Raw genomic sequence first — 15,932 nt, 5'->3', positions numbered from 1 at the left:
TCCTTCATCCTCTCTCATTTCTCACTCACAAACACTTGTATGGAACCTTGTATCATAGTTTAGTGCAGAAATGAATGGAAAACAATTCAGAGCTCCCGTTGTTTTATTTTATATTACAGGTAGTTCGCGTAAATGAAGATACACAAGTTACAGCTTGAACAATAACAACATTCATCTGAGTACATTGAAACCACAGAGTACACTGGCTTTAGGCGTACCCTGACTGAGCTAATGCCCAAATTAAAGAAGTTTAAAGGGATGCCCAGATTTGACATGTAACTTTGAATGTATGTCATTCAAAGGTATTATTATTCATAGTAGCATTTAAGCTAAATTAATTTCACTGTGTTTACTGACATATCAAAAAAAGTTAGCGCATCCCTTTAAACTCTTTCAACAGTCAAACAGTGATTAAATACAGTGTGAACCACGAGCTACTGTAAATTCACAATTCTACGTCAGAGGCAGTGTGTTGTGATCCTCGCAGCTGCTGAGGGCATGAAGGTGGCTTCACTGTCTGTCCTCATATGAAAGAACAGTATTTTATGAAATGGAGCATTTTAAACTACTGTCAACTTATACAGGTTTTCAGAAATAAACCTGCACATGTTGATGACCTTAGAGTCACATGACCAAGTCTACCCAGTAGGAAAAATAGTCCAAGGCAATGTTCTGACTCCAATTTTGACTCCATGGTTTTGTTTTATACCGGTGATGTTCTTCAACACTGGCGTTATATTGAAAGTTCAGTCCAAAAAAGATTCTTTTTACTATAAAAATATTCACTTGATTATCTACTTTACACAATGCCAAATTGACCATTTTCCAATTTTCTAAACAAGAATATGGCTCTAGATAATGGTTTGCAATTTTGTTACTTTAAAGCAGATTGAGTTTTTATATTTAGTATCTCAATGTGAACATTCCTCTATTTTGACCATTTCAAGTGGTGCAAAGGTGCTAAAATAAATTTTTATATATGTTACAAAAACTGTATAAAAATAAGATTTTTACTCACTAAAACATACAATGTACCACTTCACCACCATTGTGACAGAAATCATTTAACATTTTTGGTATGAAGCAATATAATAAACAATTGTCAATGCAACAGAAATAGAAACACATCTGCCGAAAAGGACTACTATCCATTACTTTATCTTGTCATAGGCAACTGCAACTGACTTTATCAAAGTGCTCTTTTAAGCACCATTTTACCATTTCTAAGGCTGCTTTTTCAGTTAAAAATATTTGCTTTGTGGAATGTGATTGCAACCACAAAACACAAACCCTCTTAATCAAACCTATTGCTCTATATATAAGATATTTGAACAACCACTGTAATCATGAGATAGAAGTACTCTAACCTCAGTCCATTTATATTATACAGAAAACAAATAAGCAATGGTTCAACATTGGTGATCTAAAAATCACTTTATGGCTCTTTTGATGCTGGGACATCTTGTTGACTCAAATCAATAGGATTTCTGCTGCCCTCTGTTGAGGTAGTAAACCTGAGAGGATGCAGCTTAGTACTAGTACCAGTATTTTGTGTCACATAGCTTATAGAGAACAATCAACATTTTTTGAAATACCTGTAAACAGCTCTGTAATGCAGATCAATGTAAAGAATAGTCTCAGAACATAACATTGAAGTACCCATAAGTCCTTATTTACAATAGGAGTACTAATTGGGACATTTTTATGATTTTTGTACAGACAATATTGAAAATCTGATGTAGTCCTAAAAGGGTAGGGGAGACTAGTTAAAAATCTATACTAACAGTCTAATGGTTATCCTTGAGGCAACAATACCCTATATCCTATGAGACAGAGACAGACAATATTGTTAGTGAATATTGAACCACCATTGAGTTAACATTATAACAAAACACCCACAGCCTCTCATTTTGCTGTATTACTTCATAGAGAGCAAAAACAGAAAAAAACATTTCATATTGATGTCTCTCTTTTAAAGCTTTGCCAAAATGTTGGTCCAGCTCACTCCACTGTGGATCACCCACCCGTCCTTAGTCCCATATTACATCCACATATCTGCCATTACTTCCTTTATAAACACAGAAAAACACCTCCTGGTAAAGTCCAGTGTGGATCTACATTTCAGGGTCCAGTTTCAGTGGAGAGTTGGGCTTCAAACAAGCTTAAGGCGTGATGGACAAACTCGTACTGCTCTCCTGTCTGAATCATCCCTCCCCTGTAAAGACAATAACAAGTTTAAACCATAACATAAATAAATGACATTATATCTACAAGCTGGCTCGTCAACAAAAATTTTCTAATATAAATTGATATGAAGAGAATCCTATTCTGGGCACCTAAGACCCTGGGGTCTGGAACTATCTACTGCCCTGTCTACAAGTGTATTATTATTTATTTGCAGTAGGTTACCTGTCTGCTCTGAGCTGGCAGGTGATGCTCAACACATCAACGACACCCTCCAACTGTAACTGTCTACAGCCTATTGTTGTAGCAATGAAGCAGCCCGTCCGACCAAGACCAGCACTGCAAGAAAGAAAAACAATTAAACATCCTATATTTCACAAAATGGCTTCTTCTGGGCTTTAAGACATGTTATAATGCTGTTACCTTACCAAAAACATACCTGGATTTGTGTTTTGTTTCATTCACACATGTTTGAGTAAGATCAAAATACTCCACCTTGTGATGTCATGTAGTGATAGTTTTCAAGTTACAGCTACCTTTAACCTTTAGTTAAGTAGATATGGGCAGAAATCACCCGATTCTAGTGAAGGTGTATGGAGTTTAAAAACATAGTAGTGCACTATTACCACACCACAAGGTAGAACAGTCTGAGAGAAGAACACAGCCTAAATATGCAGAATTTTTGTGTTAAGCATGTGTGAATGAAACAAAACTCAGGTATGTTTTTGAGGATGAAACATTATAACATAGATCAGAAAATAGTGTAATATGGGCCCTTTAAGTTCATACAACTACTGACATACTGTGTATGTATAGTTTATATGTGCAGTTTCTACCTGCAGTGGACAATGACTGGCCCCATGGAGGCAGCGGACCTCCTCTCTGCCTCAACATCTGTCATGAGCTCCAACAGTGGCATCGCCGAGTCTGGAGTTTTGTGGTCCGGCCATGAGGTGTACCAGTAATGCTGAACTATGCGTGTTTGGTTTCCACACTGTTCACAAACAAATTTGATGCACTTTTGATTATATACATTTTCTAACTGGAAGCAGGTAAAAAAATACAGTGACCTGCCAGCGCCTTGTGAACAATAATCTCATTGTATTAATTTCATACTTAATGTGTGCTGCAGTTAGTACAAGTACAAAATGTTCCACTCAGCAACCTTTGATAGTGCTTGCTACTTTGATTTATCATACAAGCTGCAAAAGATTCTCAGGGTAAAACTCTGCTATAAATCAGCTAAAGATTTTAGCATTTATAGATGGATAATACTAAATCTTTGGTTAGACTCTCAGAAACTCTCTACTACACGCTTATAGACTCTCTGATATTTTTTGCTTGTGACAGCCTGATGCTGTGAATCCATGCTGTAACATCATTAAAGGAAACAGAACAATCTCAGTGCCTCTACACCTCTTTTTTTTTTTTTTTTTTTTTTTTTACAACAGAAATCAACAACCTTCAGTGTGAGGCTGCGGGTGGTGTAGTGTTCACTCTCTCTGGTGCTGTTCACCAAAACCTCGACCCTTCCATAGATGCCCCTCTTCTCAGGCCAGTACAGAACACACTTCTGCACAAATATGATTTAACACAATAATATAGTGTTACATAACTGTGCTCAGGATTAACACAAGGACAGAAGAAATGTTATAATACCTCGTTTTTCTCTTTCAGTTTGGTGATCATGACAATAACAGGAGACTCTTCCTGCCAGGCCATCTGCCAAAAGTCATTCACAGTGTTCACCATTGGACCCTGTGTTGCAATGTATGCCCTCTCGTTGCCAAGGTAACCCTGAAATTAAAACAGTACACATGTCATTAGCTGTATCCCAATTCAAGGGCTGCAGCCTTCGCAGCCTTCGAAGGACCTGGCCTTTGAAGGCTGCAGCCCTCGAATTGGGACACAGCTATTATAACAGTAGTTTACATTAGACAAAAACATGAATTGATTAAAATCTGATTTAGTTTGACACTTTTGGGCCATAGAACACACATGTTAATTTAAAGTCATAACGGAAACATTAACAGGTTTGATTCTGGGTAGAAACTGTGGTTTGTCTGAGGCCCATAAGAGCTCTGAACTGCTTCAGTGCAGCTTCCTGACAGGAAGAAAGACTATTGTATTATTATATTGTATAGTCTGAGACCGACAAACTTCTACAGGACAATACTTTCACTGAGTGACTTAATAACTTCTGAAGTGAGAAACTGACAACACAGCAGCTTGTTTTACGTTTAATATATTAGTTTTACATTAGATGGAGAAGATAAATGTACTCACCCGTATGTAGTTAGCATTGATGTAGGACCCCAGCAAGTCATTGCAATTTTTGGACTTCAAAATAACTCTAGAATGAGGATCTGAACATATAAAGGGAATACATAAAAAAGTTGTGAGAAAACGTTATGTTTGAGATTAAAATGAGGATGAAGAAAATTTATTTAATTTACACTATTACAGTGCACTGGTGTTTCATGTATATATTGTTTTTTTTTTTTTCATCTTTTGTAACATTTTCAACCTATATATGCTTGATTTAGAGCACACACGATGGATTTTGATTGACAGCAGCTGTAGGAGAGCATTCCGAGGATCCTGATTGGGCGGAAGGAAGGAAGCGCTCCACGCCCCATCTCAAAAGTTGGATAATACCGCCCACACTTCAAAACAGAAGGATTCAACAATCTCCAACTCTTAGTGTTACATAATATCTATTATGTAGTACTAGTATAGTATAGTAGTATAGTAGTATAGTACTGTCAAATACTAACCTATTCACACGTACTGTAACTGTACAGGTATAATAGAGTATTTTCTGTACAAATTGAGTTTTCAAGAGCCAACTCTCCACTTGTACATACCCTGTCCAATTCTACAGTATGAAGCAAAATTACTCACTTGGTAGGATGGTCTTGTATCTGTTTTTTGTCCCATTGTTTGGAATATCTAGTTCTTTAGGATCTATAAAGTTCATCGGAATTTCCTGAAAAGCAAAATAAAATAAAATTTAAAATATCATATAAAAGCCAAGCAGCTCAAATATACCAAAGGTTAAGAGATGTTCAAATGAGCTATATTTTAGCTTTGCCTTACTGCTTTGCAGATAAATGAGAGGACTAGGGGGCAGGGTCTGCCATCTGTTAATCACCATGGAGAAGCTAATGCTTTGCCTAGAATTTTCCACAAAATGGCATTAAAAGTTTCTATCTCCATGGAGCCAAGCAGAAGATGCCACCAGACCCTCTTACAGGTTAGATCTGTGGAGAGTGGTGACATGACCCTGCTCACAGTAAGAATTATTTATTTATTTTCAGTTCTTTTTAAGGAATTAAAATATCTATAATAGAATGAATGCAAGATAGTTAATACCACAGAAAAGTTACAGAGTGTACTTTGTATGTACCGTATATAAATGAACTTACAGCAAATTCAGCGTGTAGCTTGTGTGTGTTATTGATGATTTCGCGAAGCTCTTGGCGTGTCAGTGGACGACCAGCCGACAGTAGGTACTCTTTTGATGCAGCCTCCCGGGGTGTCACCACGGTAACATTTAGGGGCTCAACTGCACCCAGAGCTGACATATCCAACACTAAAGACACATTGGAACCACGCCTGAAATGGGAAAATGTAGGATGAGGAATTTCTGATGTAACATTTCAAGCTATTTACAAATATATATTAAAATCAGTCAACCCAAAAATAAACTCAAATTTGTCAAAAATACTCAACTCTACTTCATGGAGTTTGTCTACAGAGCCCTGCCATGGACCAAAATTATAAAAAGCAATATTATTTTACACCCTAAAAAATCCTTGTTGTTGTGGGGCATAAAGAAGCAAAAAGAGGACAAGCAGAGGTGTGTAAATGTGGTGTGTGGAGTGTGCTTTTGTCTTGTACGTGTCCACTGGTTTCCTCCGTAGGATGATGCTTTTCCTAAATATCTAATTGCTGATTGGCTGCCATCCAGAGTGGACAGAGCACACGCACACACACAGACGCCCTGAAAAACATCCTGTTCTCACATCGAGCCTGAAATCTTCCTTCCTTTTCTAACTTTAAGACACATTGGCCTCTAGATTAATGCTGATGTAACCTGGAGAAATTGGCTGAATCTAGAGTTAGCGGAAGAGTTAGAGGCCTCTGATAAAAACCTGAGCTCTCTGAACTTGGAGACAGATGTTATTTTATGTTACGAAACCCCTTTAAAGGGAAATGAACCATGGATAAGTATTCTGACTTGAGCCTTTTGTTACGTCTACTTTAGAAAATAATAATAACCACTCAGGTATTGTGCAGAAATTTATAAATTAATGTGCTCAGGATAAATCAACATTATTGATTAATTTATGTTTCCAACAAATCCTAGGAAATGCAGGTGACTGGGTCACTGAGCCAAGTCCTATATAGGTAATTCCAAAAATGACCTTAAATTATAGGTGGTCAAATTAGACTTAAGGAAACATTCATCCTATGAACTGATGCTGCTCTCTAAACATCTTATAGTTGTGATTTGTAGTTACTATGAATTGAAGGAAGCTGGCTCCAAAATTCATAAACATGGAAGAGGTCCTTGAAGTGCAGCAGCAGCAGTACTTATCTTGGGAACATTTTCGTTCTTATATTTCCAGACACTGACCTGAGGAAGTGTGTCTCTGTTCATATACTGTATAAACATTGACCCAAGGACACATGCAGCAGCTTTGATCGATGGTTTAAGATTCATCATAACACACACTGTTCTGTACTCGACTTCCTCCATGTAAAGTCAAAGTGTTGATATCTTGCATACCTCTGCTCAAAGCCTTTCTCATTGTCACTAAGGTCTACAGTATTCCTCACACTGCAAGTGCGGAGCAAACAAGACGTAAACAAACACTTTGTGTGCATACTTACATAATAAGTAAAACAATTCGCGCAATTTTCTCAGAAATAATGTGTTTCTCCCTAAATCACACTTGGTTATGGTAGATTAATGAATGTAAATTCTATTTTTTCAAACAGTAACTTTGTCTTTTGTCTGTTTTTTTTTTTTTTTTTTTTTATGAAAACTGACCTCTCTTGAAGTCCTGCAGCAGGTTTCATTCTGAAAGGGGAGGGACAAGGCTTTAACTCGTTTGAAGATGCCGGGGTGCTCAAGGGAGTGGGGTCCAAACTTTTCACTACTGCAGGTGTGGGGCTAAAAAAGAAGAATATCAATAGTTGTTCATTGGTTATATTGTGATTATTAATCTAGGTTCGATTACCTTGGTATAGGAATGACAGGAGGCACAAGACGACAAGCTGTGATTGGCTGCTGCTGGGGAATGGGCGTGGCTATAGAAGGAGGTAGCTCAGCCTGGACCATGCTTCTGGCAGTCACAGCCTACATGTTCACAGGAATTATAGAATGAAGCGCTGTGCGGTTTGAAGTAGCCTACATAAATAAGAATATAAACTGATTGTGGTGTCAAAACTGACCTTGGTGACGTTGGTTGGGCTCTGAGATGAGCCTGTGGGATCACAGACTTTTGGCCTGTAGTCAGGGGGAGCTTTCACCTGTCTTTGAGAAATTTGGACTTTCTCTTTGAGTCGGTATAAAACCTAAATTCCCAAAACACACAATGAAAAACTTTTAGGCTAACAACAGTGCTAATTTTGGATGTGGCCAACTGTAATTAATAAGCAGTTACAATTGAGTTTAAGTTAATCTGTATTATGTTGACAACATCCATTATGCCGGTAGAAGTCACTCTAGACCAAAAATGTGTTGTTTTTTTTTTAAGTACACGTGCTCCCTCTAGTGGACAAAATTATGAAATATTTAACATGCGTTTGTAGGTTTAAATACACTATATTCTGCACTGTAATCTTCATAGTTTTAGTGATTTCCTCCGTTAAACTAAAGTAAATAAATCATCATGAATGATAAATAGTGAAGAAAGACTAAACTGTGTGTTGAGACACACTGGCCATTGACCAAAGATGCAAATACTCTAATGACCTCTCAGGGTCTTAGCCAATCAGGGCAGGTGAGGTGAAAAGGTTTAGCCAGGTGGCAAATAATGTCAAAAGGGCAAATGCTGACATCCTTTATACCAAATTAAACCAAATACAAATTAGACCAAATATATAATAGAAAATTTACATTCTTGTGTACGATGTGATAAAAGTGAGTAGTACCATTAAGCATGTGATGACAATAACAAAGATGGTGAAGAAGAGAAAGACTGCATAGAAGCCGTCTCTGCTCCACACGGGATCCCTCTGCTGGCCCTGGAGAACGTTTTTCTGCAAACAGAGAGAGACAACCTGTTAAACTCCATAAAAATATATTGTTCAAATGTAAAAAAAAATACTCATTTGGCACTGGCATTGAAATAGGGGATAGAGTAAAGGAAAAACTACTATTACTTTTTGTATTAACCTTATTTTATGCTGTAACAGATAACAAAAGAAAATTACAATAATCAAACTACATAGAGATACATGAACAAGGATTTTCCATAATATTTTTTAAACAATTAAATTACCTTTAAGAATGAAAAAGTAAACACTTACAAGTAAATACATACAAACTGCACACAAAATTGTGCAGATCAGAAGTTGCAAATTTATACTTTTTAATCAGCCTGGTTGTCTGCATCACCTTGGGTCTTTGCGCAGACACAATATTATGTGTAAAGTTTGAAGACTTAAAAATGAAATATTAAAAGTGATGAGTTATTGTGTGGTGTGCGTAGGGTCTCCTCAGTACATCTTTACTGACACTTTAAGAGTTTGTGATTTGTAACTATAACTTTATTACAGGAGAAACTGTAACATTTATCGTGTGAGGAAGTGGAAGTAATTTAATTTATCCAAATGTGTAAAGCGTCTGTGTGCTTCCTCGGGCTGATGGATGTATCTTTAACCTTCCCATTAAAGTTTTAACAGTGCACTTTGCTCTCTAATAGCTTCTGTCTATCCTCTGCTCCTGTTTGGGCGGCCACACTATTCTCACACACACCTCTGTAGAAACCTCGGTGATACCAAAGTGCCCCAGGTGGTGGTGGAGAACCCTGATGTTCAGTGACTGGATGACTTCTTCAGCTGGACGGGGCTCCAAGATCCCCAGCCTATGAGAGGAGACGAAAAGCTCGATGCCATTCTTCTCTTCCTGTAAATTACACCCACTTAAGTTGATTAAAGAGGAGTCAGACCATAACAATAAAACATTACAACCAGACCATTGTGCTTCTTACATTGAGGCGGTTGATGTGTACATCTCTGACAGGAACACCCAAAGCAGCTGCAACTCCTTCCCGAAACCAGCGAAGAAGACTGATGTTCAGCCTCCGCACGTCCACAGCCAAGTACTACCAAGAGAAGACAGAAAACATTACACCAAAAGATTACTACTATTTACAGTTATATACATTTCGTATAATTCTGTTCAATTCTTTCTTGTACTGTGTGCAGATATTTATTCTCCACATATTAATAGACACGTTTTATTTTATACCATACTGTAGAAGATTATAGCCAAAGATTAACATTTTTGCCTAGCTCACTATGAATAAAGATGCATGTTTTTTTTTAAGGTTTTTCAGTGCAATAAACCCAACCAAAATGGAATGCAAAATGAAACACATTTTTAGTTTAGTTTAGTTATTTAATATTTTTTGCACCTGGAAACACACTAGTGAATCATCCTCATCAAGGCCTCAGATTATTCCTGATGAGCTGTTACTTTTATTTCACTTCTGCTTCAGATCTACAGCCTGCTTTATCTACTCATATTTGGCACCTGTAAGAGCTACTACTACAAAGAAAATCCATATCAACCCACACACCCTCAGAATTTACAAAGAGGTGGTCATAAAATGGTAAAGCTGGATAAAATGTTTACCACAAGTTCTTTCTTTATATCACAATTTTCAGTTTGATTTGACTGTCTGTTAACTATTTCATTAACTTGTAAAAATTATTTTTAGTATTATTTTCCTAAACATATAAAGGCAGAAGAACCGTAAACATTTCTTCCAAAGTCAGAACTCAGCTCCAAACCACATGCTTTTGCTGCTTGATTATTGGCTGTAGACGTCTCTATCAAAAGGACTCCTGCATAATACTGACAGTTAGAGATGAATCTTCATTAAAAAGTAATTATTTACAGCAGCATCTTATGTTCTACAAAGAAAACAGCGAATTACTTATAGTTATACAAAAGGTCAGAGTTCATCCCTTAAACCAAGTCATAATACACACACATGCAGGCATTGTTTTTTGTCCATAATTGAACCCCTCCAATGACTTTAAATGGTTTGTTTTTCTATTAAATCTGTCTGGAACAAAACAACCCCTATACTCATCCATGTTTGCCCACGTGTAGGCGGCTGATCGCTAATGGCTAAAACAACATGTTCTGTTGCCACTTAATTCAATATGAGGAACAATAACTACAGATAGACAGACCCACCACACACACGATGCTATTATGCATTTGGATCTGGTTTTGGCTGGTCCAAATATAATATAATATATAATATAATAATGTATAATATAATAACAGATTTTGGCATAAGTAGAAATGCATTAATTACAAGTCAAAATAAAGGAACAAAAAGGAAATTTACACATTTAACAGTACAAAGTTGAAAATGGAGAAATTATCAAATTCATGTGAGGCATTTATATTATATTATTAATATGACCCTTTATAACAACAGTGTTTAGCAGCATTTAATCTCAAATGATAAACAACAATGAATTTCAACCTTCATCTATTTCAATTACGTTTTTCCAACTCAATCCCAATTTAGTGATCAAAGACCTGCATCTTAAACAGAGTGTGGCACAAAATAGCCTGTAATAGCTGGAAGATGCAGGCAGTTGGTCCCTTCTTGTATAACCTAGAAATAAGATGCCCTTACCTGGTAAACATGGACACATTGTTGATTGTGTCGGCTTAAACCCAGTCAGAGGCAGAGAGACAGTGGACTGCCTGTCTGCCAGAGCGGAGGGGCTTTTTGCTCCATTTCCTGATCTAGTTGCTCTGTGATGTGTGATTGGCTTATAGCAGCACAAATCTCAGCCTGCTACCTGATTGGCCGCCAACCAGGTAAAACCATTATGGTGCAGTGCTTTCTGTCAGGATCAGGTGCTATTTCTGTTGGACACACACACACACACAGTAATGACCACTAATTAGCTGATAGCCCTCAAGGCAGTAGTGGGAGGGAGGGGGAATCCGATTTGCACCAATCAAATACAGTTAAAGAGAGAACCATAAAAAGAGGAGCAACATTTAACAAACAAAATAATCTTCAACACACACACCAAAATCTAGACTTAATTTAAACTCAACCCAGACTAGAAAAGGACTAAACCTGGATGAGTCGACTAGGTCAATGCATCCAAAAGTGAGGCACAAGTATTGTCTTCAGAGATGTCAGTTTGTTTACTATTAACTATTAGGTGAGTAGATTATCAATAATCAATCACCCTTCATAATATTAATAATATTGTGAATGGTGTTTTGAAGATATGTACACTTTCCATCTAAAATATATAATGAATGCTAAATATTGCTGCTAATAATAATGCTATTAATGCTAAAAAAAAAAAAAAGAAGCAGATTTAATGTAGATTAAACATTTTCAACATTAAATAATACTTTCTTTTACATTATCTTTTATCTTTCTCATATCTGTGTAATCCCTCTATTGTCCAGGTATATACGGTTTTATACTAGTTCTGATAAAGCTCAAGATAATCCTAAAGCTGTTCAGAAAAGGTTGATTTTTGTCCTGTAAATGTATCCTTTTAAAATGATAGATACTTGTTCAAATCAGAATCTAGTTTCGATACAAGTTTGAGTATAAATTAGTAACTGATTTTCAGTACTCTGGGCAACACTACACTGTTGCTAATCTAACAACATCACTGACCACGGAATATGAATATTAGTAATAACATGCATGCCTTGTGTTCATGCATGTTATTTTGCCGACAGGAAAAACGTGAGTCGCACGTGCAGCACTGAGTGAGACACAAAAATGATGCGGGTTGACATAAGGTTTGCATTGTTAACGCTTGTGTGGTTTCTTTGAGAGAAAAGAATAAAAGAAGAGAAAGACCTGCTGTGTATATCTCATGATGAATATAGCCTACGTTGAATAATACACAATTAAAATGAAAACAAAAAGCACCAAAGGCATTTAGTAATAACACTGCAATTACCTATAGATTGGAATTGAAAGCATTTGGACATACTATGCAGATAATCAGCAAATGAATAATGCTTAGGCCAAGATTTGAATTTTCCCACCAATGAACCTATAAGAAATGCTAAAATTTACTAAAGTAAATACTGTCACAATATCACCTATTCCTCAGTGACTTGCTCATAATTGTGATAAGCTGTGAGTATGAAGGGAGGGTCCATGTGATCAGGCACAGGAAATTCACTTAACCCTAATATGAATTGGGGTTATGTAAGAAAGTGTAAGAGAGCATCCCCCTCACTGTTTTTCCCATTCATAAACACAGTAATTAAACCAGGCACAGGAAAATATACACATGCAAACAAAAGGAAATAATACAACATAGAAAAAGCATCCTGTGAATTTCAGTTATTGCACAAGGTTTAAGCAGATTGTCCTCACTCCCACAATGCATCTGTGATGTGGCTGGCACCGTGAGACAGGCAACTGCTAACAGCGCCATCCATTATTCACCCAAAACAAGAGATGAGTCTAGACGAGCCTTTGTTACACATCCTTAAATCGGTCTGTCACGAGAATTACCATCAACTTATCTTTCAATATGAAAGTTGAAACAATATATTTTGGGGCTCAATATTTGTCAAGTGTACTTTTTTGTAATACAACAAGATTTGACAGATAGAGGGTTGCGTAAGTGACTAAGGCCAATTATTTCTTCATTCTGCGATTCATTTGTTGCAGGTCAGACCTTTAAATAATACTGTATACTTAAATAATGATTCACTAGTATTATCCTGCATATTTAAGTAGAACTGAGTAGTTTCAATATAATAGTTTTTCTTTATATTTTTTTGCAATATATCAAGTTTCCAAATGGTAACAGGTCTATCTTTAGATACAGAACACAAATTGACAAAACTACTATAACTGTTTTAAAGCTACCTACAATGACACCAAGATTATTCATCAGAAGCTATAAATGTCTTTACAATTGCCTTATCTGCATTTCAATTATAGTTAACTGTGTTGTATTGCCTACATCCGTCCTCTCAAATGTAGCCCAAAGTCATTGTGAAGGTCAATGCTGTTTGTCTAAACCCTATTGTTGAGGCAAGTGGGTCTCTCGCACACTGATTATTAGCGTAACCATAGCAACTAAGAGCAGAGTCTCTCTCCTCTGAAACAGCAGATGAACCAAAAACACCTAGTCTATCACTCACTGTCCATTTAATTTGACCTCCACTTTAGCTGCCTTTGTGAAGGACTGTGTAACCCTCCTTTATCACATGGTAAATTACAGCATTGGTCTGCATCAAAATGAGATCAAATGAGATTTCAGCAAAAAATAGCAAATGATCATACATAACCATTATCATTTAAAATGCAGCACAGAGTAACATCCAGTAATATTTGTTCCTTTTCCTAAATTACTGTGAATGCTGTTAATGAATAAAGGAAATGTTCTCACCAATGATAATGTCTGGTAATGAAAACCTTGGTGGGCAGTGGTTTTCAAACTAAAACTAAACTACCGCAATAGAATGACTTGAGTAGTTCTAAACAAGGATTAACTCAAAGTAAAGTTTAAAAAAAAAACCAACATTTTGCATGATTAAATGAACAAAGTAGTTTTAAGCAGTATTAGCAGTAGCAGTAGTATTTAGCATCTCACGTTTCACATTAGATTAAATGGAAATTCCACAATGTGTGACACGATCCCACACTCTATATCATTATGAAGAAATACAACTATAATAAAAATTATTTGCCCGAGTTAGGGGGGTACAAGGTGGCTCAATAAGGAATGCATGAGACAAAAAAGATGGAAACAGCTACCACCTTAGTAAATTGAAATAATGAAAAATACAAAGTAATTAAAAATCCAACCTTTGCTTCGTTACACACGCCATGTATTCAAGTTATTCTAATTGAGTTATATTTACACTAATCATGTTACTCACCACAGTGACCAAGTGTTGTGCAGACACCTCAATATGCTCTGGAACTACATCATGGTGTGGTCGGGCCAGCAGGTTTACACCCCACTGTCCATGCTCCGGACGAAACCTGGACTTCAAAAAGGCCTCTGGTCGTCCCTTAGCTACCCTGGCCTCATGGTGGCGCTGTTGGGTTTGGTCTTGGTTCTTGTCCACATTGTAGTGAGGATGCAGGTGTGCGTGAGGATGCAGGTGTGGGTGTAAGAGTTTTGGAAGAGGAAAGAGGCGCAACTCCTGATCACCAGAAGAGGATTCTTTAAAAGAGAAAAAAACAAAAGAAATAATAGCAAACAAATAAACAGAAAAGTTTATAAATAATCTTAAAGACTGTAAAAGTAAAAGTTAAAATGATATATAAAAAACAAATTTTTTTCAAATAGTCCATCACTGTATTTAGGCTAATCAAATATTTTGCAAATATTTAGTTCCAAAATCATGAATGAAAAAGAGAGCTTTGTAAAGCATAGTTTATGAAGAGAAAGAAAATCTGCTTTTGGAATCTCATGCACCACAGGAGCATAAAAAAGCCTATAACAGTAATATGTCCAACAAATCAGAACAGTAGGGTGTGAAGAGCACACTGCACTAAAGCTCAAATCATCCAACTGTCATAATAAACATAATTCATTCATAAGGCAGAGAAAATATAAATGACAGAGATGTGGAAATTAAGGTCCGAAACATCTTACTTAGAAATGACTATATCTCAACCTGTAATTGATTCAGATTTGATTAATTGCATAACCCCACAATTTACTTATTTCACTTAGTTCACAGGTGACTTCTATGCTGAGCTGAGGCCTGCAGTGGTACAACACGGCTCATAGTGTATGTTTAGTATGGCTCTGGGGCTGACACAGCATCAGTCTCCTTGGCGTTTGTTCTCCCTAGTGACAGCGTCCCGTTGTCATGAACAGCATGGCTGCAGCTCTGATTGGACGCCGCCTTTCCAGTATTTTCTCAGTGTAAACTGTGCTAGAGTCAGGGTTTGTAAATGGTGAGATAAAATACAATTTGACAGCTCAAAGACCTAATAGTGTAGGTTTATGCATAGTTTCTGATGGAATTAGGATTTTTGTCTGAAAACGAACACATATTATTTAGAAAATGAAAGCATGTGTAATAGCAAAACTGATTAAACTAATCTAGTGGTGACTGACTGAACTGTTTTGGCAGGGGGAAAATATCATGATGCAGAAATCAATCATCAATGGCCAGTCAGACCCAGTGGTCTATTTTAAGCACACACACAGCTGGAATCTAAAAAAATAAATAAATAAATAAAGGTCTTATAGAACCTAGGACATGACATTATGGTCATTGGTTATCTTGGATTAGTTTGATCACCAACAAGATAATACAAAAAGCTGCAGGCCTGACACATATTTTGTACAAAATAGCAAAATATATCTTACCTGAGATCAGCATCTGTGCCCAAACCAGAGACAGCCAAAGAAACATGGCTACGTCTTATGGTTTGTCCTGTTTACAAGGATAGACGAAAAAAAAAAAAAAACTTTTCAGCTTATTGGCGGTAACATAAGCAGAGGGCCATATGGCA

General features: G+C 36.7%; 1 protein-coding gene across 1 annotated transcript; it reads right to left on the bottom strand.

Moving 5' to 3' along the window:
* Positions 1-97: 97 nt before the first annotated feature.
* Positions 98-15,926, bottom strand: ptprr (protein tyrosine phosphatase receptor type R). The gene is made up of 16 exons (XM_020926390.2): positions 15,787-15,926; positions 14,336-14,625; positions 9,411-9,524; positions 9,176-9,325; positions 8,350-8,457; positions 7,648-7,770; positions 7,434-7,552; positions 7,244-7,366; positions 5,613-5,802; positions 5,089-5,173; positions 4,471-4,550; positions 3,844-3,981; positions 3,647-3,757; positions 3,021-3,178; positions 2,410-2,523; positions 98-2,215 (listed from the first exon to the last, which is right to left on the bottom strand). Exons 1-16 carry the CDS (start codon positions 15,830-15,832, stop codon positions 2,122-2,124), a joined length of 2,043 nt encoding a protein of 680 aa, XP_020782049.1. The 5' UTR covers positions 15,833-15,926; the 3' UTR covers positions 98-2,121.
* Between the last annotated feature and the right edge of the window lie 6 nt (positions 15,927-15,932).

The sequence above is a fragment of the Boleophthalmus pectinirostris genome, unplaced genomic scaffold, assembly GCF_026225935.1.
Source record: "Boleophthalmus pectinirostris isolate CB_2022bp ecotype Guang Dong unplaced genomic scaffold, ASM2622593v1 HiC_scaffold_18, whole genome shotgun sequence".
NCBI classification, from domain to species: domain Eukaryota; kingdom Metazoa; phylum Chordata; class Actinopteri; order Gobiiformes; family Gobiidae; genus Boleophthalmus; species Boleophthalmus pectinirostris.
Note: the sequence above shows the minus strand (reverse complement) of the source record. Positions and strands in the feature narration are given on the sequence as shown.

What these genes read in the sequence shown, in the direction of transcription:
- ptprr (XM_020926390.2), bottom strand. Translation starts at nt 15,832, where the DNA reads ATGTTTCTTTGGCTGTCTCTGGTTTGGGCACAGATGCTGATCTCAG. An exon ending in AGCTACACGCTGAATTTGCT is followed by an intron (nt 5,174 to 5,612) that starts GTAAGTTCATTT and finishes TTTGCTTTTCAG; the next exon opens with GAAATTCCGATGAACTTTAT. An exon ending in AACTGAAAGAGAAAAACGAG is followed by an intron (nt 3,758 to 3,843) that starts GTATTATAACAT and finishes ATATTTGTGCAG; the next exon opens with AAGTGTGTTCTGTACTGGCC.